The sequence below is a fragment of the Elephas maximus genome, chromosome 2 (genome assembly GCF_024166365.1).
Source record: "Elephas maximus indicus isolate mEleMax1 chromosome 2, mEleMax1 primary haplotype, whole genome shotgun sequence".
NCBI classification, from domain to species: Eukaryota; Metazoa; Chordata; class Mammalia; order Proboscidea; family Elephantidae; genus Elephas; species Elephas maximus.
This window is the reverse complement of record NC_064820.1, coordinates 42822463-42848878: the sequence shown is the minus strand read 5'-3', so window position 1 is coordinate 42848878 and position 26416 is coordinate 42822463. Positions and strand designations below refer to the sequence as shown.

Genomic DNA, 26416 nt, shown 5'->3' with positions numbered 1-26416 from the left:
GGTACAACAATTGGTCTCTATTCACCTGGAACAACAGAGGAAGAAGAAAACCCAAGAATCAGAGAAGCAACTGGACCACAGGACAAATTACCTCCATAAACCACTGCTTCCTCTGAGACCAGAAGAACTGGATGGTGCCTGGCAACCATTACTTAACGTTTTAATCAGGGAGACAACAGATAGATCCTGATAGAAAGGGAAAAAATGTGGAACAGAACTTCAAGCCTTATAATTTTGATTTTTGAAACACTGTACGTATGTTTTTAAAATTAAATCCATCTCAAAAGGCAAACAAAGAACAAAATGAGATACTAACACATCCCACTAGAATGCCTTTGATCAAAAAAATGAAAAATAACGGGTGTTAGCAAGGATGTGGAGAAACTGCAACTCTCATCCATTGTTGGTAGGAATGCACAATGGTAGAGCCACGGTGGAAAATAGTTCGTAGTTTCTCAAAAAGATGAACACAGAGCTATCATACGACCCAGCAATCCTAATCCTAGGTATATACCCAAAAGAAATGAAAGCAGGAACACAAACAGGAACCTGTACATCAATGTTTATTGCAGCACTATTCACAATAGCCAAAATGTGGAAACAACTTAAATATCCATCAACAGTTTAATGGATAAACAAAACGTGGTATAGAAACACAATGGAGTATTACTCAGCCAAAAAGAGAAAAGGATGAACACTGAAAACATTATGCCGAGTGAAACAAGTCAGTCACAAAAAAACAAACATTGCATAATCTCGCTTTTATGAAATATTTAATTACACACATGTATAGAGACCAAAGTTCACTAGTGGCTGCCACAGGTAGGAGAGAGGCAGAAAGGGGAAGTCATTGCTCAGGGAACACTGAGTTTCTGTTGATGATGATGAAAACTGATAGTGGTGACGGTTGCAAAACATGATGAACCTAATCAATGTCAATGAATTGTACATGTAAAAACTGTTGAACTGGCAAATGTTTTGTTATATATATTTTTAACACAGTGAAACAAATTTTTTGAAATGTAACCTTAAAAAAAAAAAGTCAAATAATGATATGCACCATACAGGAAAAGCAGGTGATCAGGTTAGATAACACTTGAACAAAGATCCAAGTGAAATGAGGGGGGCCGTGTGAAGTTCTGGGTATTATCCTAGGTATAGGAAAGAGTAAGCACAAAGGCTCTAGGTAGGAACAAGCATAGTTGTTCAAAGAAAGGCAGAAAAGTCAGTGTGGCTAGAGAAGAGTGAGCAAGACAAGGAGTGGAAGGAGATGAAGTCAGGGAGATTTGTACAGACCAAGTCCTGCAGGTCTTTAGGGGCCAAGGTAAGGAGCTTGCATTTTTTAATAATGTGACAAGAAGAAATTGGAGTGGTTTGAACAGGGTAGTGATAAAATCTAAAATGCATTCTAAAAGGTTAGATTACTCTAGCGATCACAGAAGTAAACTATATAGCCTTCTTATTTGAGCTTAAGGATTTCAGTACTATAGTAAATTATGAAGAACCCATCCTTAAAAACCCTGTTTTAAGCCTTATCCTATACAGGAAGCTGTAATTTACCTAAAAAGTTTCAAGATAAGAAACTTTAAATATATCCATGATAATACTATCAAATGACAAAAGAATAAAAAGAATTTTTTCTGCATTATTCTTCAAAAAAAGTAATTATTCCAGGATTAATCTCAATCTCAACACATCTCACGTGTTCTAGTTTGTAGACGACAATTTTTATAATTTTTTTCCCTTCCACTCAAGAAAGGAGACAGTTGGGAAAAAAATGGATTCTTGCCAAAATGCTTCCATTGCCCCCTAGCGCCCATTTTAAAGAACAAAGACCACATGTCAGCAGTTTGGAAATTAAAAATACATTCACTGAATTTTGGAATAGAGCTTCTAGCATCCTCTGCTGACAGAATCTTGCAGGTGTAATTAAAGAGCTCTGTTTTAAAGAACATTAATTTTCCTCTGAAGTTAAAATCATTGAGCTTCCTCATTTTTTTTTTTTTAAGTTCTTCCCCATAAGCTTCAATTTAATCAAAAGTGGTTGTTAATCAAAGGTTGGTATTGATGAAGAAAACAATAAAACCTAGCAATTTTGGGTGCTTAGTGTATATCAATCCTGTATCAAGTGTTTGCATAAATCATCTCATTCTCATACCAGCTCCTTAGAACTAGAAAAGGGTTTTTTCCCCACTTTTAATTCTCCGTCTTCCTAGGCATGAGGAAAAGAGACTGATTGATACAGGTGGCTGGCAATGACCAAGGCCAAGGGGATAAGAAGACTCAGACTAGAAGAAAAAAAAAGCATAGTGGTGGCCCAAACTTGGACTCTGCACCACAGAACGTGCCAGCCAGAGAGTCAGACAAAGTTCATGGAAAAACAGGTGCTCACAACTAAAAAGTCACTGTTACATCTAGCCTTTAGTTACAGCCATAAAAATCCAACTTTCACTTTTCTGTAGTAATGGGAAACAGGATAGCAAGGATACTAAAAAGCTTCAATAATCCCAAAGTTTCCATTTAATTATGAGTTACAATATTCTTTACCTCAAAAAAAAAAAGTCAGAACCATGGACAAGTAATAGAAATGGCTAAAAAATGATTTTTCATTTTTCTCTGATCCTACCCACCTGAATTTTTAATTATGCAGTTCAAATAATAATAATAAACACTCAAATGCTTACTAAATACTTCCGAATATTTGAGAGTTGGTACAAAGTTTGACAATTTTCAGGAACTATTTGCCTACCATGTTCACTTGCATTCTATTTGACAGAACAATTTTAGTACCATTATAGATATGAAAAATGGAATAAAGGAAGAATGACTGAAAATAAAGCTTGTCATCAGAAAAATAATAATATACAACATTAACGTTTTCAATCCTGTGATTTGACCACTAACGCTAGACTCAAAAGGCAACCTAACCACCAACTGAAGTAAAATGCATATTAAAAAACAAACAAAAAATCACAATCAAGCAGTGTAGTTCTTATTTTGTTGATATGTAGTCTGGTAATTTTCCCTCCACTTGTACAGCTATCGAATCCTCATTTTTAAAAAGTTTTGTGACAGAAAGTGAGTGCAAGGAAATACCTGGGTGACGGAATGTCCTATATCTTGTTTTGGAGGTAGTTACACACACTGTATACAATCGTCAAACTGAACCCTTAAAATCTGGATACATTTATACAGACTACACCTCAATAAAACCAATGGCTTTTTAAAAAAACAGTTCTGTGAGACTATTTTAAGAGGGGAAAACTACATTTGTGTCTCATTTGCCAGGTAGGTCAGTAAACAAAACCAAAAAACCAAACCCATTGCCATCCAGTCAATTCCAACTCATAGCAACCCTGCAGGACAAAGTAGAACTGCCACCCAGGCCTTCCAAGGCTGTAATCTTTACAGAGGCAGTCTGCCGCATCTTTCTCCCGTGGAGTAACTGGTAGGTTCAAATCATCAACCTTTCGGTTAGCAGCTGAGCACTTAACCACTGCACCACCAGACTCCTTAGTTGGTAAGCAGTTATAATTTAAACACTGATATTAACTAATCTCATTCTACCTTGGGGCAGCTCTTAAAATCATTAAACTATTGTGTAAGCTTGTTGCTGTTAGGTGCCATTGAGTCAACTCTGACTCAGAGCGACCCCAAGTGACAGAGAAGAACTACTCCATAGAGCTTTCTTGACTATAATCTTTAAGGCAGCAGACTGTCAGATCTTTTCTCCCACGCAGCCACGGGGTGGTTCAAACTGCCAACCCTACAGCTAGCAGCCGAGTACTTAACCACTGCACCACCAGTACTCTCTAAATAATAAGTTTACACAAAGCATTTATAATGGTTCTTACAGAAATGGGTGTCCATTTATCTTTCAATGCTCGCATTTCCTCTTTTGACTCAAATCCATTTCATCAGTCATCTATCCGTGCTTCCATTTTTCACGGAAAAACTTGAGATTGGTGTGTCATAAAAAGAAAATACTCTCAAATGTCACAAAATGACCCTCTCAATTATAAAAACCAAATGTGTTCAATTCCCCTTGACAAATATTTACTCTGCAAATACTATATATAAGGCACTGTGCTAGAGGCAAGTCCCTGTATGTGAGGTCATTACATATGATTGCAAAGGGCAAAGGAGTTAAGCATGAAAATAATGATTTAACAAGGAAAGCAGTTTAAGCTTGCTACAGAAAGCATAAAGCAAGCCTGGCGGAGGAGAGGCGCACACACAGCTGGCATCTGGAGAGGCTGCTGGGAGGAAATAACATATGAAATGGTCCCTAAAGGCTGGACAGAATTTTAACAAGCAAAAGCTGGAAGAATATGAAGGAAACATTACAGTTTTGATCAGCATCAACTAAAAAGGCTGTTACACTCAAAACTTGCATACTCTTTCGTCAGAGAGGGTTAATGGGCAGATATGGATTGTTGAGCTCTGATACATTTATGAAGCAGGCCTTCTATACATTAGCCTACTTTGATGAAAGATTAGACACGTTCTTGAAAAACTCTCCTGAACTACTGATAGAACCAGTGCTAACCGTGGAATAATTAATATATATTAGATGTGGAAAATAATAAAACAGTGGTGACAGAGATAAAACTCCTCTAAAAGTTATATCCATGAACTCAAGCAAGGGAAAATTGATCATTTTGTTTACAGTTATAACTTGCTTCACTAAATAAACACCTTCCCTAAGACAAAGCACTTAAAATGTACTTCCTCTTTTAAGAACTATTACTGAGTATTCTTTTGTAAATTTAAAAATAAGTCAGTTTCTGTATCTTCATATCCCTTATGAGTGTTTCAATAATTTTCTATATAAATGAACTTGAGAGGTACATAGTCGAGATTAACCAACATCTTAGCCAAGGCTAGTTTTATGCAATCTTTCCTTATCAAAATGCACCAAGACATTGTACCTCATTTCTTGAAGAAATTAAAACAGTAGAAGCACTAAACAGCAATACCAGAGGAACAAAAGGAATTCAAATGAAATTGAGGTATGCTGACATAATGGCCAAATCCTAAGAGTTTAAGGATTGCGTTAATATCCACAAACTTTATGAGTATTTCATTCCTTTGGAGAAATGCAACAAATGTTCACAATGTATGAAATAAAATCAAATAAGCATAGTATATACATATACATGTAATACGGTATTAGAAAATAACTTGCCATCACTCTAACTAAAAGCACCAAACATCATGTATAAATTTATGTTCACTACATAGTTCCTAGTTACTTGTTCCTAATCCCATTATTTGTTTCTAATTATAGGCACAACTTATGATCAATATGGAAACTAAAAAATGATAGGGTAAATATAATCATTTCCCTCACATCTACAATCTAGAGGCAAGTGCTGTAAGTATCTTTTTTCTACTCATATGTATCTTCTAAATTGTTGAAATCATACTGTCCATACATTTGTAAAACTTATCAAAAGAGCTACTGAAAACTCTTATTAAACATGTTTGTTGTTGTTGTTATTGTCTCAAGTCAATTCCAACACATGGTCACCAATGTGTCCAAAGGAGAACTGCTCCCTAGGGTTTTCAAGGCTGTCACCTTTCGGAAGCAGATCACCAGGCCTGACTTACAAGGCACCTCTGGGTGGGTCTGACCTGCTAACCTTTCAGTTAGTAGTCCAGTACTTAAATCATTTGCACCACCCAGGGACTCCTACGACTAAATATTTTTACGTGACGACACCACCATTTACTTGTCCTTCTCCCTATTACTAGATGTATTTCCAATTACTGTGTATTTTTTGTGTGTCAGTAAGTTTCACATTTTTTAGACATGGAACCCTTCCACCAAGAGAAAGCTCTGAGGAAGCCTGATATAAGACGAGCTGACCTGGTTGAAAATAGTTATGAGGGATTCAATCCTCCCACCCCCAACAGTGTTTCATGGAACACATTCAAAAATCACTAAAGTCAAGCATCGTTTAACACCCACGACACATTCTGTGGAATATGACGTTATGTGATTTGGACACTGTGCAAACACCATATTATGTACAGGCAGTTCCTGGATTATGAACAAGTTCTAGTCCTAAACCTGTCTTTAAATCGAATTTGTACCTAAGTTGAAACAGTTAAGAACAGTTCATGTCTAATGTCAATTACTCAAATGTTTGTCTTAGTATACAGTATATAGTGTATCTTTCTATGCATAAAAAAATTAAAGGAACACTTCCAGATACACTGAAACATCTTTAACATAATAATACAGCAATAATAATAATGTTTGATGTGCATCACAAAGTGCTGCCCGTTTGTTGTTATGTACCGTTGTATGTACCTCTAATTTTTAACATAATAGGCTTTACAGTGGTTGGTCCACAACTATGGGTGGCACATTAAGTCAGGCCTTCATAACCTGGGCACAGTAGAAAGTACAGTACAGTACATATATAAGCCAGTAACATGTAACACAGGCATGTCTTATGATCATCAAGACATATGTATTATAAAAAACCAAACCAGTTCCCGTCGAGTCGATTCCAACTCACAGAGACCCTAAAGGACAGAGTAGAACTGCCCCGTAGGGTTTCCAAGGAGCACTGGTGGATTCGAACTGCCGACCTTTTGGTTAGCAGCCCTACCTCTTAACCACTACGCCACCAGGGTTTCCATATGTATCATACCCACTGCCGTCAAGTTGTTACAGGTGCCATTATACGTGCCTAGCAGCACAATCACTTTGTATACAAGAGACATGAGACATACGTGTTATATGTGGAAAGCAGTTATGTGAGGAAAGCTGTTTCGTTCGCTACATCCAGTTAACTTCTGCTACGTTCCGTTCTCTGATTAGTATTCCTGAACTCTATTATAGCCTTTCTTGGAAGAAGTGTGGCCAGAATGCTCCTTAGAGGCAAGGATGGCGAGACTGCGTCTTACATACTTTGGACATGTTGTCAGGGGGGATCAGTCCCTGGAGAAGGACATCATGCTTGGCAGAGTAGAGGGTCAGCGGAAAAGAGGAAGGCCCTCAACAAGGTGGGTTGGCACAGCGGCTGCAACAATGAGCTCAAGCGTAACAACGATTGTAAGGATGGCGCAGGACCGGCCAGTGTTTCGTTCTGTTGTGCACAGGGTCGCCATGAGTTGGAACCAACTCGACAGCACCAAACAACAACAATTATAGCCTTATGGGACCACGTACTTACATGCAGTCAGACACTGCCTGAACAGACATTATAAGGTGCATGACTGTATTATAACTAATTCTGTGATAAACATCTTTGCGCATAAGGCTTTTTCCAAATATTTTATTCTTTCCTCAGGACAGAGTCCCAAAAGTGATATTACTGAGTTAAAAGAAATGAACATTTTTAAGGCCATTCCTACTCAGCAATCCAGTTTCAATGACGATAAGCAATAACTATCAGAGCTACTGACTGAATTTCTAGAATACCTACCTGTTCATAGCCCTTCACAGACTATGAAGGTTATGTTAACAGGTATAATTCAAGACACTCATTGAACGTTTGGCCAGGCACTAAAAGAATATAAAAATGAGTGAGATTCAATAAGCCAAGAGCTTGTAGCCTCTCCCACAGCACCTTCAAAAGCAATTAAACACTAATGCTCTAGAGACATCAAACTTTATATATTATGGAAGAAATAATTTTCATAAAATAATGATCAAAATAAATATTACCTATGAGCTATTTGGGAGACAAAAAATGTTCCCATACGTTTTCTATGAAAATGTCAAAGTGGGTGCACTTTGATAGAGAAACAAGGCAGTGATTTCATATTTTTAAGAAACATTACTTTGTAAGCAATCTCTCATGTCCATCAGTGTCAGTGAAGCAAAATACAAATCATGACCTATGGATATTCCTAATATAGGTATTACCTATGACCCCATTAGTGACTATTTAGGTAAACAGCCACAATTGGACTGGGATGAGGTGCAACAGAATTACTTGCGGAGCCTTTTGTTATAGTTACAGATTGCAGGAGTTAAGGCAGTTTCCACCCCAGTCCTAGTAAACCAATCTCCAGATTACAGTGTCTCAAACATACATACTACAACAAAAGTGATTCCTACATTCAGATTAAGGAGCACTCGGTTAAAGAAATGTTATTTTTAAAAACAGTATTCCATTAAATTCAATAATAATTGCTGACATATTTAGTCACTCAAGTATGTGAACTTGGCTGCTTGCCTATTAAGTAGAATGTCTCTTTTGAAAAGCCACAAGTGCTTTGCAAGTGTCTGAGCAACAAAAAAATCAAATTACATTCAGGAATCCCCAGATGGAGTCCTGCCTCTAACGGTGGTTTGTTTTCCCTCATTTAGGGAATGAGTAATATTATTTGCATAGTGACTTGTGTTACAGAAGGTTTAATCTTGCAGCAGTGAAGAAATGGGATTGAAATAAAAGATCCTAGAGGCAAAGAGACCAGCTAAACAGTTATGGCAAAAGTTTAAGTAAGAGGAGAACCTGAACTTGATTAGAGAAATGTTAGGTTTAGAACATTGTTAGAGTTTAAACACGGACATGCTTCATGAGCGGCTAGAAAGTTGGACCTGAAGTTCAAATGAGATGGTACAATGCCTCCCGTTGCCCTGAGTGAACAGGAATCATGAGGACAGGAAGATGTATGAAACTCTACCCAGGCCAAACATGAAATGATAAAGTAGGCAAAGACAGATCCTTAGGGAATGCCTATGATTGGGGAGATATGAGGAAATACGAATGAGTAAAAAAGGCTGTAGCAGAAATGTGTTTTCAGGGCAGGGCTGTTTTGTCTGCTTTATTCATTACTGTAACCCCAGTACCTAGATTAGTGCCTGGCCCATGAGAGGTGCTCCATAAATATCTGCCAAATTAAGAGTCAAAGAGGCAGCAAACCAAGAATACTAAGAAATGGCAAAGGAAAAGTTTCAAGGAAGCAGAAGTGAATCGTGTCAAATGTTGCAGAGGTTATTAGAATGAGAACTGGGAAAGGACCTTTGGATTTGGATATGTGGACTTGATCAATGGGAATCTCTGTAAGAAGAGTTTCAGTGGAATGGTAAGAGAAGCTGACAACAAAGATGTAAGAAAATGTGGAGTGAAAAGGTAGAGGTGTCATATACAGATACCACTTTCGAGACATTTGGCAAAAAAGAAAGAAGGAGGCGGGACAGGAGCTTGGAGGGAAAACCAAGTTAAAGGAAGATTTTAGTATGTTTGCAGGCTTAGAGCCAAGAGCAAATTGAAAAGGCTGAAAGCCCAAAAGACACAAAGCGTTGATGGTAATGAATGCAAGTATGAGAGAAAAAAAGGAGAAGGAATCAAGGGCACCTATAAAAAGGTTAAACTTTGATCAGTAAATGAGGTAATTCTGATATATCCCAAATTGTAAATATATAATTAGCATTCTAAGATACAAAACAATGTCTTGTAATTTTCTTAGCATTATCTCAAACTAATTTCCTGAAGGAACTAAATTCAGTTGCTGAGTTAATAAGTAAAGAACTATTAGACCCTAAGTTTAACCAACCACAAAAACAAAATTCTTTCAAAGGCCAGAAACATTCCAAGCTCATTGTTAAAACATAGGCCCAACGCTGCTACACAAATTACCTGAAATGAATTGGGCTAACTCGTCTGTTTAGATCCCACAATACTCATGCTCAAGGCATTTATCAGCAGATCCCCTTTGCCTATTATCCCTAACTTTATTATTGTTTCATCTAGAAGGCTGCCAATATCCCACATATCTGAATCAACATGAGAACATAACAAAGCCAGAAACCTGTGTTCTTGCTCAGAACTTGAACAGTAGCCTGAAGCTGCCACCCATTTAGTGTCAAACCACATGGTCTGCCACTGAAGGCCCCTGCTGAAGGCTAATATAATTTATTAGAATCTAGGAAAGCCACTGCAGAGTCACATTCACAACACTTTCAAATTTCCAAGTTCCCTGTTTCACCTGCCATCTCTGCCCTATCCTTTGAAATACTGGTGGTACTGTAGGCTGGAAAGAGAAATAGGAGAATTAGAAAAGAAATAAGGAAACCTGTTTTGTCTCCTTTCTAAAGGTTTCAGAGTTAACCCAATAATAATGCTAATAAGATTTGCATTATCAATTAGTGCACACTTTAAAACTGACGCAGTTTTTAGCACACATCACCAACACCCTTGCCTTGACTGGCATTTCACTTTAGTGGCTTCCTTTTTGATTTGTTTTTTACTATGTTCACAAAAGAAAAGGCACAATTGAAAAAAAAAAAAAAACTTACAGATTTGCTTCCAAAGAACCAATGCATATAATTTTATATAAAGCAGAGAGCTGTTATTCAGTCTCCTGATATAACTTTAACTACAGCCGCAAGAGGCTGATGCTCACAAAGGATCTCCTGAGCCTCTTAGCCATGTTTTTACTTCTCCGAATAGCTGTACTTTGGATTTACTCATACATCAGTTCCAGGTCAAAGGTCTGATCTTTTTTATCAATTCTCTGTTCCAGACAAGCTGATTTCCCCCAGCATACTGAATCTAATCCTGCACACAGTCCCTTTGCTCCTGCCATTCATTTTTCCTAGGTAGGATGTAGTCTACCCACACCAAAAAGCAAATAAGCAAAACAAACCCATGGCCATGAAGCTGATTCCGACTCACGGCGAAACCCTGTGTTACAGAGCAGAACTGAGCTCCACAGGGTTTTCTTGGCTATAATCTTTATAAACAGATCGCCAGGCCTTTCCTCTGTGGAGCCACTGGTTGGGTTTGAACCACCAACCTTTCAGTCAGCAGCTGAGTTCAGAACATTTCCACCACCCAAGGACCTTCCAGTCCCCTACCAATGCCCATCTAAGTGTAATACTGTACAAGGCTAATCGAAATTCCACTTCACCCAGAAAGTATTTCTTCCTGCCTTCTGGATTTGATCTCATCAGCCACACCTTTCCACCTCCTCTAGTAAGAAAAGTCAGCCGTGCATGAAGCACACGCCATTTCACCACCTTATCACGTGCTTGCATACATTTGGGCCTTCACTTCAGCAATTTTTTTTCTTGCAACACCCTTTCTTACCTTCTCTGTCCCCTAGTCCCTTGTTAGCCTTGCGAACCCATCCTCACATTTCATAGTCAACCTAAATATTACCTACTCTTGAACTACCCGAAATAATTAATTATATCTTCTACATATTTCTGTAGCAGTTAATCTTTTCATAGCACTTGGCAGCCTACATGTGTATTTGTTGTTGTTGCTGCTGCTGCTGCTGCTGTTTAATTGTCCATATGTGCCTGAAAAGAAAATGTTGAGAAGGGTTCTATATGTGTTCAATAGATCAAACTTGTTCACTTCTATTGTTCAAATCTATACTCTTACTAATTATCTCCTTAATTTTTGAATCTCCCATGATTGCAGATTTGTCCATTTCTCCTTGAATTCTGGCAATTTTTCCTTTATGCTCTGTGAGTATACTATGTTAAATACACAGAGGGAAAGGACTGCCAAATTTTCCTAGACAATAAATTATTCTTTCTATCATTAAGTAGTGGTATTTTTTATCACTGCTGCAACCGCGACAGCAAAAAAGAGGAAGACACTCAACGAGATGGACTGACACGATGACTGCAACAACGGGCTCAAGCATAGCAACGATTATGAGGGTGGCCCAGCACCAAGGAGTGTTTTATCCTGCTGTACACAGCGTCACTCACTATGAGTTGGAACTGACTCGACAGCACCTAACAACAACAAAAACAATTCTTTATCACTACATAGAATTGTGACTTAAAGGTTATTTTATATGATATTAATTTTATAACACTCAGCTACCTTTTGGTTAGTATTTTCCTCTCATATTCTTTTCTATCCCTCTACTTTCAACCTTTCTATGTCATTACATTTTAGAATTATAAACAAAATATGCTGAAATTTTTTTAATCCAATATAAGAATTTTTGTCTTTTAAGTGGCAAGTTTAGTTCATTTCCACTTTTTGTGAATACTGATATATTTGTACTCTTGCCTACCATCTTATTTTGTTATATCTATTTGTTAAAATTTTTCTCTACTTCTTTTTTCTCCATTCCTACCATTCATTGGAAGGGCTGAGTATTCCTCAATTACATAACAACAATGTTGGAGTAGAAGTAGTCCACCCCAGGTTCAGGCGAGAATGGGGTGCATTTTCTGTAGCCAATTTAAAAATAACAATAAAATCAACTAAAGATCAGCCTGCTTTTTATTACCACCATGTGTTGGCAATTCTAAATAATGTCAGTGATACTCTTCCCTGAAAACAGTCTTTTGGTGGTTTTTACAATGTTGGCACATTTTATTATTCATTTTTTAATACACATTGTATTTCACATGAAGTTAATTTTCAGAGCTTCTGGTTCTACAGTCTTCACCACACACACATACGTACACGTGCACAAACGCACACATACACGCATACACACTCGGCTGCATACATGTCTCCAGATAACATTTTTTTAATGGTTTGGAATCATTCAAGTTTTTAGCATAGTTTCTATTGTCAACCCCTCACATATTACATGCTCCTGCCATTAAATAGTACATTTAAAATAATGATTATAAAGAGAAAGAAACAAAATTGAGTAACTTCAATCCTGTCATTCTGTTACTGCCAGGAGAAGCAACAAAACATGCTGAATTAGGATGCCAGAAGAATCCAAAAGGGTAACGTTTGAATACCTCAATTATTTTCACCAAAAACTGGACACCAGTTCTGCGACAATGGATAATTTAATGACAACGCTTGCATAATTTAACCATTTTCTCTGATTTTTGCATAAGAAAACTTTAGAAGTTTTTATCAAATATAAAACAAAGTGATGAATTTCTGGTGAAGAGATTTTAGTGAAAATATTTTGACACAGAGATACTTACTTATAAGCCACAGAGCCAATCTCAAAGGAAAAAAGATAAAGTCAACATGGTAATTTCTTGAATTTATTGTGAAACAAGATTTTCAAGAACCTCTGCAAAATTTATCCTATGTCTGACTTTGCCTAATTATAATTTTAAACTCTAATTATAGAGACATACGTGCATGCACACACACACGTGTATGTATCTGTTGTTTCACATGAAAAAAATTTTCAAAATAAATTTAAAAGCTTTTTCTGGATCAACTATGAAACAAGATTATATATATGTAAAATCCATTACTGATAAGTCAATTCTGACTCATAGCAACCCTACAGGGCAGAGCAGAACTGCTGCATAGGGTTTCCAAGGAACAGGCTGGTAGACTCGAACTGCATACTTTTTGGTTAAGAGCCGAGCTCTTAACCACTGTGCCACCAGGACTTCAAACCCATTCCCATCGAGTCAATTCTGACTCATAGCAACCCTACAGAACAGATGAGAAATGCCCCAGAGCATTTCCAAGGAGCAACTGGTGAATTCAAACTGCCAAGCTTTTGGTTAGCAGCTGAGCTCTTAACCACTGTGCCACCAGGGTTCATATATATATAGATATATACACATATGAGTATATACATATACACACACATATAGTTGATCCATCAAATTTATTTTTTTAAAATGGCACCAACCACCAATGCCAAAGATGAAGAAATTGAAGATTTTCATCAACTTCTACAGTCTGAAATTGATCAAACACGCAATCAAAAAGCACTGATAATTACTGGGGATTGGAACACAAAAGTTGGAAACAAAGAAAGATTGGGAGTTAGTTGGAAATATTCAGCCTTGGTGACAGAAACGACGCCACAGATCACATGATAGACCAACGACTTATGTATTGCACATATCTCATAACCTATGACTGTACACATGAACTTCACAGGATGGATTATACAGAAATCAAATCAACTACATCTGTGGAAAGAGATGATGGAGAAGCTCAATATCATCAGTCAGAAAACGGCAAGGGCCGACTGCAGAATAGACCAACAACTGCTCAGATGCAAGTTCAAGTTGAAGCTGAAGCTGAAAAAAACTAAACCAATCCATGAAAGCCAAAATACAACCTTGAGTATATTCTACCGGAATTTAGAGACCATCTCAAGAATAGATTTGACGCAAGGACCGGAGACCAGATGAGTTTTGGAAGGACATCATACATGAAGAGAGTAAAAGGTCATTAAAAAAACAGGAAAGAAAGAAATGACCAAAATGGACGTCAGAAAAGACTCTGAACCTTGCTCTTGAACAAAGAGTAGCTAGAGGGAATGGAAGAAATGATGAAGAAAAAGAGCTGAACAAAAGATTTTAAAGGGTGGCTCAAGAAGACAAAGTAAAGTATCATGACGAATAGTGCAAAGGCCTGGAGTTAGAAAATCAAAAGAGAAGAACATGCTTAGCAGTTCTCAAGCTGAAAGAACTGAAGAAGAAATGCAAGCCTAGAGTTGCAATTTTGAAGGATTCTATGGGCAAAAAATTGAACAACACGGGAAGCATCGAAAGAGGAAGGAATACACAGAGTCACTATACCAAAAAGAATTGGTCAATGTTCAACCATTTCAGGAGGCAGCATGTGATCAAGAACCGATGGTAATGAATGAAGAAGTCCAAGCTGCACTAAAGGCATTGCAAAAAACAAGGTTCCATGAATTGATGGAATACAAATTGAGATGTTTCAACAAACAGACGCAATGCTGGAGGTGCCCACTAATCTATGCCAAGAAATTTGGAAGACAGCTACCTGGCCAATCGACTAGAAGAGATCCATATTTGTGCCCGTTCCAAAGAAAGGTGATTCAACATAATGAGGAAATTACCAAACAATATCATTAATATCACATCCAAGTAAAATTTTGCTGAAGATCATTCAAAAGTGGCTGCAACAGTACATCAACAGGGAACTGCCAGAAAGTCAAGCCATACTCAGAAGAGGATGCGGAACGAGGAATATCATTGCTGATGTCAGGTGGTTCCTGGCTGAAATCAGAGAATACCAGAAAGATGTTTACCTGTGTTTTATTGACTATGTAAAAGCATTCAATTGTGTGGATCACAACAAATTTCAGAACACTTAACTGTGTTCATGAGGAACCTGTACAAAGACCAAGAGGCAGTCACTGGAATACACAAGGGGATACTACGTGGTTTAAAATCAGTAAAGGTGTGTGTCATGGTTGTATCCTTTCACCATACTTATCCAATCTCTATGCTGAGCAAATAATCCAGGAAGATGGACTATATGAAGAAGGCAGCATCAAGATTGGAGGAAGACTCATTAACAATCCTCCATATACAGATGACACAACCTTGCTTGCTGAAAATGAAGAGGTCATGAAACACTTCGTGATGAAGATCAAAGGCTACAGCCTTCAATATGGATTATACCTCAATATAAAGAAAACAAAAACTCTCACAAAAAGACAACTAAGCAACATCATGATGAAGGCAGAAAAAACTGCAGTGGTCAAGGATTTCATTTTACTCAGATCTACAATCAATGCCAATGGAAGCGCAGCTGAGAAATCAAATGACACCATTGCCTTAGGCAAATCTGCCGCAAAAGACCTCTTTCAAGTGCTAAAAAGCAAAGATGTCACTTGACATCTTTGTTGAGGCCTAAGGTGCACCTGACCCAAGCCATGGTATTTTCAATCACCTCACATGCATGTGAAAGCTGGGCAGTTTATAAGGAAGACCAAAGAAGAACTGATGCCTCTGAATTATGGTGTTGGTGAAGAATATCAAACATGGCATGGCCTGCCAGAAGAATGAACAAATGTGTCTTGGAAGAAGTACACACAGAATGCTCCTTAGAAGCAAGGATGGTGAGACTTCATCTCACATACTTTGGACATGTTATCAGGAAGAACCAGTCCCTGGAGAAGGACATCATGCTTAGTAAAGCAGAGGGTCAGCAAAAGAGAGGAAGACCCTCAATGAAATGGACTGACACGGTGGTTGCAGAGGAGAGTTGAAACATAGCAACTATTGTAAAGTTGGTGCCGGACGAGACAGTGTTTCGTTCTGTTGTACATACGGTTACTATGAGTCAGAACTGATTTGATAGCACCTAACAACAACGAAACAAGGCAGGCTGACAACTTTGGTATACTGTGTTCTGAACATAAATATATTCACTTTGACGAAGTCATTGACAGATTTGCAAAAGCTGTCTATTTCTTTTCTGAACGTCATTAGTATTCATTTCATATTTATTAGTGAAAATAATTTGTCACTACCAATAGAGAAGAGCAGTATTAAAATGTGATTCACTCCAGGTATCAAATACACAAAGCATACCATTAGTTTTCTTCATTTTGTCATTTTTTCCATTTACTCTTTTAGAGGTTATAAATTTTGATTCTTTGAGCATTTACTCTTAAAATTATAACTTACATACTTGACTTAATCTGAAGTTAAATCTGAAGTTAGCCTCTGGCCAAATAAGATAATGACCTCAAAATGAACGAACTCTTGATACCTCTTTCCCATCTTTCACATTTGTTAAAAATATTAGATCCACTTTGTTTTTAAATCCCCCCAAAATTATTCATCTTCATTATCTATACTCAATATTTATGTATATTTAACAAAATGTTTATTAATTTCTTAAACACATTGCTTCCTGTACTCTATTATTTTTGAGTTCTATTTTCTTCTTCCTGAGGTATACCCTTTACAGTTCTTTCAGCAAGGGCTGGCAGTTGTAAACTCACTTAGATTGTTTTTATTTATTTATTTAATTTGTTCTCACTCATGAATGATGCCTTAGCAGGGAATTGATCTCTATACTGCTTTAAAGATACTACTCCAATGAGTTCTGGCGTTATCACTGAAACACTTACTTCTTCCTCTTCTGACTCATCATCATCTTCTTCTTCTTCTACTTCTTCATGAAGTGGTGGAGGCAGTGGACCAAGGATATCTTCCTCCATAAGATTCACCGGCTCTTTCGTCATTTTGAGGGGTAAGGGAGGGCCAATTAACTCATCATCAGAAGAATCAGAACTCTCTTCACTTTCACTGCTGCTTGTATCCCTGAAAATACAGAAACAGAAACTCTTTGCTCTCTGCTGCAAAGAACAAACTCTGGAGATAGAATTGATTTCTCGTGAAACCCTGCTTCCTCTTTTAACAACTAGACTTTTTAAGTGAGCATTTGAATTTACAACTCAAATGTTAAAAGTATAACTCAAATATTATTTTAGCTTGAAAAGCAAAAAATAAAATCTTTTATCTAATTACCTTCCCAAAACATTAAGTCATAGGTAAAGGGTTAAAACAATTATGCAAAGCTTACTAGATCATCACTCATAACAAGCCAGCAGAACAGCTGGAATGCAAAAGAAAAATTACAAAATTCTACATCCATAAGAATGAGGACCACTGAGATAACCAATACTTCTATTAACTATATTTGAGTCTAATCACTATTTGCCACAGGAGCAAATAAAGCCAGTCATGGGAGGAAGATACTATTACTCCTAAAATGTTTCAATATATTTTCTGAAATATAAATTATTTCTTAGTGCTAATCCAAGTTTGCTGAGTTGCTAAAATGTTAAATACAACATCCCTGGATTCTAAAAATGCCTTACTCTTGGGTATATCATAGTAATTCTCAACTGTTTTTCTATCCAACACATATAAGGACTATTACATACTCCCAGTAAGGTGCTTATCAAACACCCCTAGGCATTCTGAAAGCCACCACCATCCAATGTCTCTCACCTCCACCCCACCCCAAAAGGTTGAGACTTGCATTTCTAATTGCATCAATTAACCTATCAAATACTTTACAGAATTCAAATATCACTGCCTTTAATGAAGTGTTTCTAGTATATAAGCCCCGTGAAAGCAGAAACTTCTGTCTGTTTTGTTCACTGCTGCGTCCCTAGCACCTAAAAAATGCCTGAAATTATGCAGGCACTCAATCTGTTGAGGGAAAAGATGGGATTTTCCCTGCTGTTTTCATTTAGGCTAAATATTGAAAGGAATATACGCTCACGTACATACTGTTCTTATACAACAATGAGAACTAGCACACCACCATCAAGATTTGTGTCTGTTTTTGCAGAGACTTAGCTCAGTGTGCTCCAGTCCCACAGGCCTTCTTTCCAACTGAACAGGCCAAGTTTGGTTCAACATCAGGGCCTATGCACTTTACAGTTCTTTCTGCTGGTCCACTCTTCCCATAGATCATTACACAGCTTCCTTTTCATCATTCAGATCTGCTCAAACGTTACCTCCTCGAAGAGGCCTCCAGGGCCAGCCATTTCTAAACCTTCACAGTCAGCTCTTCACCATAATCCTAATGACCTTACTTTATTACATGTATCGCTCAGTTAAATTACCTTGTTGGATTGGTTATTTAGCTGTTTATAGTATGTAATCCCCCGCAAGTACCCTCACTACAATGTAAGCTCAATAGCTGCTCCAAAAATACTAGTTGAATTACTGAATAAACTTGTATTAAGCTATTCACACTCAAATTTTCTCCCTTGTGATGAAGGACAAATTACTAGCTGCACTGGTTTAGAAGTTACAGGCTTACTTTTATGGAAAATTATTCAGGCCATAGAAAGCTCAAAAGCAAAATGTTAATCCTTAGCACCCATGCTTTAATTGATTTAACTAGTTCAGAAGCAAGCAATGAACTGAGACCTAAACGGAACCACGCTGATTTCACAGCTGATTATCAAGGCCTCTACGCACATGAATCTGTACAAAATGCATCAGCTTCTAAGCAGCTTCTAATTCCATTTCTGGCTTTTTGCTTCTGATTCACCACAAGCCAAAAAAAAAAAGAATTTTTCACATATTTTCAATATTCTAAAAAACAAAGCCCATGAAATTATGCCCAAAATTTCCTTGAGAGAAAACAGAATACATTCCATGTTTAAAGTATGCCTTGATTCAATGTAGCGGTGCCAAAACACAAGCCAGAGTCTCAGAAGTAATACGCGGTGGTTGAGAAAATAGTTAAGAGTAAAGTCCTAATTTTTTTCTCAGACAGTTGATTTTACCCAAGAGATTTTAGTTAATCACTAAATAAGGTGTATAACTATATAATTTCAATTTAAGAACTAAATTCATAAACAATATTCACTGTTTTGGTATTCTTTTTTTTTTTCAATTTGCATTTTTTCCTTTTTTATTGTACTTTAGGTGAAGGTTTACAGGACAAACTAGTTTCTCATTAAACAGTACACATATTGTTTTATGACACTGGTTAACACAGCCATGACATGTCAACACTCTCCCTTCTCAACCTCTGATTCCCTATTGTTTAGTATCAATTTCTTAAAAGGAAATGCAAATGCCTAAATGATTCCTACTTCACAAAATTTGGAGTACATCAATATTTCTATTGTACCCTGCAGCTGTATTTCATATGATAAATGACCTATTTCTTCACAGCATTTGATTTCTGAATGGCAACTTAGATCCACTTAGTATTTGTTTAAAGCCAATAAAAATGGTAGTCTTAGCTGATTGTCTTTAAATCAAATTCAATAAGATTGCAAATATTCAAAAAACTATTTGTATGTTTTGTGAATCAGACTCTCAACATCCCACAATGGAAAAAAAAATTAACCTGAGAGTTATTTAAAATATACAGCACTGAAAGAAGTAAAAGCAGGACAGCAGAAAAATTCTAGAAATGAATTCAAATTGTTATAAGAAAGGATTTCTAACTACAAAGTACTACTGCAAGAAACTAAAAAGGACCCACATAAGTGGAAAAACATACCTTGCTCATGGATAGGAAGACTTAACATAGTAAAAATGTCTCTTCTACCAAAAGCCATCTATACATACAATGCACTTCCGATCCAAATTCCAATCACATTTTTTTAATGTGTTGGAGAAACAAATCACCAACTTCATATGGAAGGGAAAGAAGCCCCAGATAAGTAAAGCATTACTGAAAAAGAAGAAGAAATTGGGAGGCCTCACTCTACCTGATTTTAGAACATATTATACAGCCACAGTAGTCAAAACAGCCTGGTATTGGTACAACAACAGGCACATAGACCAATGGAACAGAATTGAGAACCTAGATATAAATCTATCCACATACGGGCAGCTGATATTTGACAAAGGCCCAGTGTCAGTTAATTGGGGAAAAGATAGTCTTTTTCACAAATGGTGCTGGCATAACTGGATATCCATTTGCAAAAAAATGAAACAGGACCCATACCTCACACCATGCACAAAAACTAACTCCAAGTGGATCAAAGACCTAAACATAAAGACTAAAACGATAAAGATCATGGAAGAAAAAATAGGGACAACGTTAGGAGCCCTAATACAAGGCATAAACAGAATACAAAACATTACCAAAAATGATGAAGAGAAACCCGATAACTGGGAGCTCCTAAAAATCAAACACCTATGCTCATCTAAAGACTTCACCAAAAGAGTAAAAAGACCACCTACAGATTGGGAAAAAATTTTCAGCTATGACATCTCCGACCAGCGCCTGATCTCTAAAATCTATATGATTCTGTTAAAACTCAACCACAAAAAGACAAACAACCCAATCAAAAAGTGGACAAGGGATATGAACACGCACTTCACTAAAGAAGATATTCAGGCAGCTAACAGATACATGAGAAAATGCTCTCGATCATTAGCCATTAGAGAAATGCAAATTAAAACTACAATGAGATTCCATCTCACTCCAACAAGGCTGGCATTAATCCAAAAAACACAAAATAATAAATGTTGGAGGGGCTGTGGAGAGATTGGAACTCTTATACAGTGCTGGTGGGAATGTAAAATGGTACAACCACTTTGGAAATCTATCTGGCATTTTCTTAAACAGTTAGAAATAGAACTACCATACAACCCAGAAATCCCACTCCTCGGAATATGTAGAAAAATAAGAGCCTTTACACGAACACATATATGCACACCCATGTTTACTGCAGCTCTGTTTACAATAGCAAAAAGCTGGAAGCAACCAAGGTGTCCATCAACGGATGAATGGTTAAATAAATTTATGGTATATTCACAATGGAATACTACACATCGATAAAGAACAGTGATGAATCTGTGAAACATTTCATAACATGGAGGAACCTGAAAGGCATTATGCTGAGTGAAATCAGTCAGAGGCAAAAGGACAAATATTGTATAAGACCACTATTATAAGATCTTGAGAAATAGTATAAATTGAGAAGAACACATACTTTTGTGGTTACAAGGGGGGGAGGGAGGGACAGTGGGAGAGGGTTATTTACTGATTAGTTAGTAGATAAGAACTACTTTAGGTGAAGGGAAGGACAATACTCAATACACGGAAGGTCAGCTCAACTGGACTGGACCAAAAGCAAAGAAGTTTTCAGGATAAAATGAATGCTTCAAAGGTCAGCGGAGCAAGGGTGGGGGGTTGGGGACTACGGCTTAAGGGGACTTCTAAGTCAATTGGCAAAATAATTCTATTATGAAAACATTCTGCATCCCACTTTGAAATGTGGCGTCTGGGGTCTTAAATGCTAACAAGCGGCCATTTAAGATGCATCAATTGGTCTCAACCCACCTGGATCAAAGGAGAATGAAGAACACCAAGGTCACACGATAACTATGAGCCCAAGAGACAGAAAGGGCCACAGGAACCAGAGACTTACATCATCCTGAGACCAGAACAACTAGATGGTGCCCGGCCACAGCCGATGACTGCCCTGACAGGGAGCACAACAGAGAACCCCTGAGGGAGCAGGAGAACAGTGGGATGCAGACCCCAAATTCTCACAAAAAGACCAGACTTAATGGTCTGACTGAGACTAGAGGAATCCCGGCGGTCATGGTCCCCAAACCTTCTGTTGGCCCAGGACAGGAACCATTCCCGAAGACAACTCATCAGACATGGAAGGGACTGGACAATGGGTGGGAGAGAGATGCTGACGAAGAGTTAGCTACTTGTATCAGGTGGACACTTGAGACTGTGTGGGCATCTCCTGTCTGGAGGGGAGACAGGAAGATAGAGAGGGTTAGAAACTGGCAAAATCGTCACGAAAGGAGAGACTGGAAGGAGGGAGCGGGCTGACTCATTAGGGGGAGAGTAAGTGGGAGTATAGAGTAAGTATATAAGCTTCTATGTGACAGACTAACTTGATTTGTAAACTTTCACTTAAAGCACAATAAAAATTATTAAAAAAAAAAAAAAGGATTTCTACAAGTATGCCTTAAAAAACAATGAAGAAAATTACAAGATGGAATCTCTATAAAATTACCAGATGGAATCTCCATAAAATAAAAAACTACCCTGGAATCACCATACAATGGAATCACCAAGATGGGCTAAAGAATCAAACAAAAAAAAAGTAAATAACTACGCTCTGGTTAAAAATTACCCTATTGAAAAAAATATATTTACATCACTGTCTTAGTCATCTAGTGCTGCTGTAACAGAAATACCACAAGTGGATGGCTTTAACAAAGAGAAATATATTTCCTTGCAGTAAAGTAGGCTAAAAGGCCAAATTCAGATCATCAGCTCCAGGGGGGGGCCTTTCTCTCTCTGTTGGCTCTGGAGGAAGATTCCTTGTCCTCAAACTTCCCCTGGTCGAGGAGCTTCTCAGGCTCAGGGACCCCTTCCATAGATAGCAATTATAAACAAGGAACAAAATATAATTCCAAAAGCAGGCAGAAACTGAAAATCAACATTTGTAAAAAAGGGAACGTCCCTTTTTCTATGGTTTTTCTCTTGAAAGCAAGCCTCAACTGGCGAGCTGGGTGGCTAAAACTTGGATAAACACCAACCTTCTGAATCAGAAGGCAGAGATCAGGATGGAAAACAGGCATGAAATCTCTCAAAGAAGAAAGCTAAAAAAGGGAGAGAAAAAATCTTCATAAAACTCCATCCAAACCTCTGGCTGATTTTTGAAAAACCCATGCCTTGGGCTGATTCCAAGCAGCTCAGGTAAAGCTAAAACAAATGTCAGAGATTTCAGTTGCTGCCCATCACAGAGGAAACCGAAGTTTTAGTTCAGTCAAACTAAAAGAAAATAGCAATACCCTGAGAAGAACGTAACAAGATCCAGAGTCTCTACAATTTATCATCATAATATCCACAACACAATCTAAAATTATTAGACATACAACAAAATGGTAAATGAGACTCATATTCAAAAAAAAAAAGGGAATCAACGAAGACTCATATGTTAGAATTAGCAAAAAAGGATTTTAAAGCAGTTACTATAATTATGCTCAAGGGCATAAAGAAAATATGTTCATAACGAACAAACAGAAATAAGACTCAGCAGAGAAACAGAAACTATAAAAAGTAACCAAGTGGAAACTCTGAAACTGAAAAATACATTATATGAAATTTTAAAAAATTAAATGGATGGGCTTAACAGCAGTCTGGAGATGGCATAAATTAGTAAACTAGAAGAGAGATCAACAGAAATTGTCCAATTTGAAAAATAGAGAAAGACCAAAAAAAAAAAATGTTTAAAAGAACAGGCCCTCTGTAACTTGTGAGACAAGATGAAAAGGTCTGAAATGTGTATAGTTCAAGGTCCAGAAGGAGAAAAAGGAGCAGAAAAAGAATTTGAAAAAACAATGGTGAAAATCCACCCCCCTGCCGAAAAGAAATCTGGCAAAGGACATAAATTTACAGACTAAAGAAGCTCAGTAAGTCCAGCACAACTAGATGGTGCCCAGCTACCACCACTGGCTGCTCTGACAGGGATCATAATAGAAGGTCCTGGACAGAGGTGGAGAAAAATGTAGAACAAAATTCTAACTCACAAAAAAAGACCAGAAAGACTAGACTTACTGGCCTGACAGAGACTGGAGAAACCCTGAGAGTACGGCCCCCAGACACCCTTTTTGCTCAGTAATGAAATCACTCCTGAGGTTTATCCTTCAGTCAAAGATTAGACAGGCCCATAAAAACAAAACGAGACTAAGGGGGCACACCAGCCCAGGGGCAAGGACTAGAAGGCAGGAGGGGACAGGAAAGCTGGTAATAGGGAACCCAAGGTCGAGAAGGGAGAATATTGACATGTCACGGGGTTGGTGACCAATGTCACAAAACAATATGTGTACTAATTGTTTAATGAGAAGCTAGTTTGTTCTGTAAACCTTCATATAAAATACATTAAAAAAAAAAATTATAATAAGCTCAGTAAACCCAAGCAGGATAAATACAAAGAAAACTACATCTTAGTTTTCAAACTGTTGAAACAAAGATCAAAAAAAAAAAAACTTCAAAGCACCCAGAGAAATATGACATATTACACATATAAACAATGTCCAATGGAAACTAGGACACAGCAGAACAACATCTATAAAGTGCCCCCAAAAAAGAACCATCAACTCACAGAGGTTTTTTTCCAGCGGGAAAATCCTTAAAGGATAAACGCAAAATAAAGTTATTTTTGGAAAAATGAATACTAAAAGAATTTTTGCCAGGAGACCTGTACTATAGGAAATGCCAGAGAGCATTTTTCAGGCTGTAGTGTCCTCATACTAAATGGAAATGAAACTCAGATCTTCAGGAAGGAATAAAGGGCATTGAAAATGGTAAATATAAAAGACATAACCCACTAGGATGAATAATCACAAAACAGCACTAAATTCAAGCACTAAGCTTCCTGGGAGCCATGGCAAAAAGGACAGAGGTGTTCTATTTATTTAATAAAAGAAAGTATTTAGAGGAGAGGGTTTGTTTTTTTGTTCTGATGCTGAATTCTAGAAATGATTATATGCATTCTAATACAGTAGAAAACATCCTTGATGGTATTTTGCTGTAAATACAGACCTTCTTGGAATGGCTATATTTTTAAAAAGACTTCAAAAAAAATTTTATTTAAATTTAGCCACAATGAAGCTATCTTTATAGTAGCATGATTCAATACACAGAAAAAAAAACAAAACAAAACGCACTGCCATTGAGTCAATTCCAACTCACAGCAACCCTATAGGACAGAGCAGAACCGCCCCATAGGGTTTCCAAGGCTGTAAATCTTTACGGTAGCAGGCTGCCACATCTTTCTCCGGCAGAGTGGCCGGTGGGTTCGAGTAACACAGAAAGAGTTTTAAAAGTCCTATAATTGATTTGGAAAATCTACATTAAATATACCCTAGATAGCAATATATTCCCAATCGAGTTTTTTGACAGACCATTTATCTGCCATAGATTATTCATTTGAGACCTTCTAAGATATTGGTAAGTAAATCTCCATTTTATTGATCAACGAAAAACAGTAAAAAAGTTATGTTATTATGTCTTTCTTGGTGACTATTTCGGTCTTTGTTTAATTATAAATAATGTTGATAGTAGTTCTGCAATTTTAATCACTAATGACAAAAGTAATGCTTAGGTTTTATCGTACCATAAAATTTATTCCCAATACTACTAGTGCATGTTCTTTATCTTTGGGTTTTAAAGTTACTATTGTAAAAAAAATAAAGAATCAAAAGAGCTAATTTTTTACAATTTTCAATTAGTAGAATAGTTGTCAAAATTGGAGCAATAAGATGAATTCCCAAAAACTCTACAGCAAATATCTTAAGTCATCCCAAATATAAGAAACTGAATGACAGGGTACCTATAAATATAAACCTTCCTCTTGGAAAGACGAGTTTTTGTTTTGTTTTGTTTTGTTGTTTTCCTATCGTGCTGGCACCTAGAAAACTGAGAGGCTGACTGATATGAAACCACAGATAATGCAAAACTGAATTTTTTACTAGTACATAAAGGATTAAGGAGCCCTGATGGCACAGTGGTTAAGCTCTCAGCTGTTAACCGAAAGGTATGCAGTTCTAACCCACCAGCCACTCCTCAGGAGAAAGACGTGCCAATCTGCTTCATAAAGATTTACAGCCTTGGAAACCCTAAGGGGCTGTTCTACTCTCTCCTATAGGATCACTAGAGTTAGAATCGACTAGACAACAACAGGTTATATAAAGGATTGACACTCTATACAAGAGAGTGCCTGTTTTCTAAACATATTAGAACACAGTCACACCCATTTGTTTACGTATCATCTATGGTGGAGTTGAGTATTGAGAAAGACTATGTGGCTCCCAAAAGACTAAAATATTTACTATCTAGTCCTTGATAGAAACAGTTTGCTGGCCTCCATTCTCTACTAATGCACACAGAGATGCCTATATGCTTCAGAGACTGAACAAACAGGCAACAGGGTTGTGTTCTTATAAAAAAAGGGGAACCAGACTTGTAGTCTCACCTAGATATTTCCCCACCCTAGAAAGATAAACTGTAGAAAAGACCAAGATTATTATCAAGTGAAATTCTGCTCAACAGCCTAGACAAGCTTTTGACTGAGATAATAACTGCACCAAAGAATACATGAGCAAAACATGAAATTATACAGTATAAGTAATATTTGAGGTATTTAGGTATTTTATTTTATTTTTTCCTACCAACAACAGAACAAATCCAATGGTAGATTTTCCATAGCATATTATATTTAACCAGTAAATGGTTTACGGGACCAATGT

General features: G+C 37.2%; 1 protein-coding gene across 2 annotated transcripts in view; it reads right to left on the bottom strand.

Annotated features, from left to right (window-relative positions):
• Positions 1-26416, bottom strand: part of WDR70 (WD repeat domain 70) — a 358039-nt gene that overhangs the window by 323121 nt on the left and 8502 nt on the right. For both annotated transcript variants that reach the window (XM_049862618.1, XM_049862622.1), the window contains one exon: positions 16777-16969. In XM_049862618.1, coding sequence (XP_049718575.1) covers positions 16777-16969 — 193 coding nt within the window. The remainder of the gene's footprint in view (positions 1-16776; positions 16970-26416) is intronic.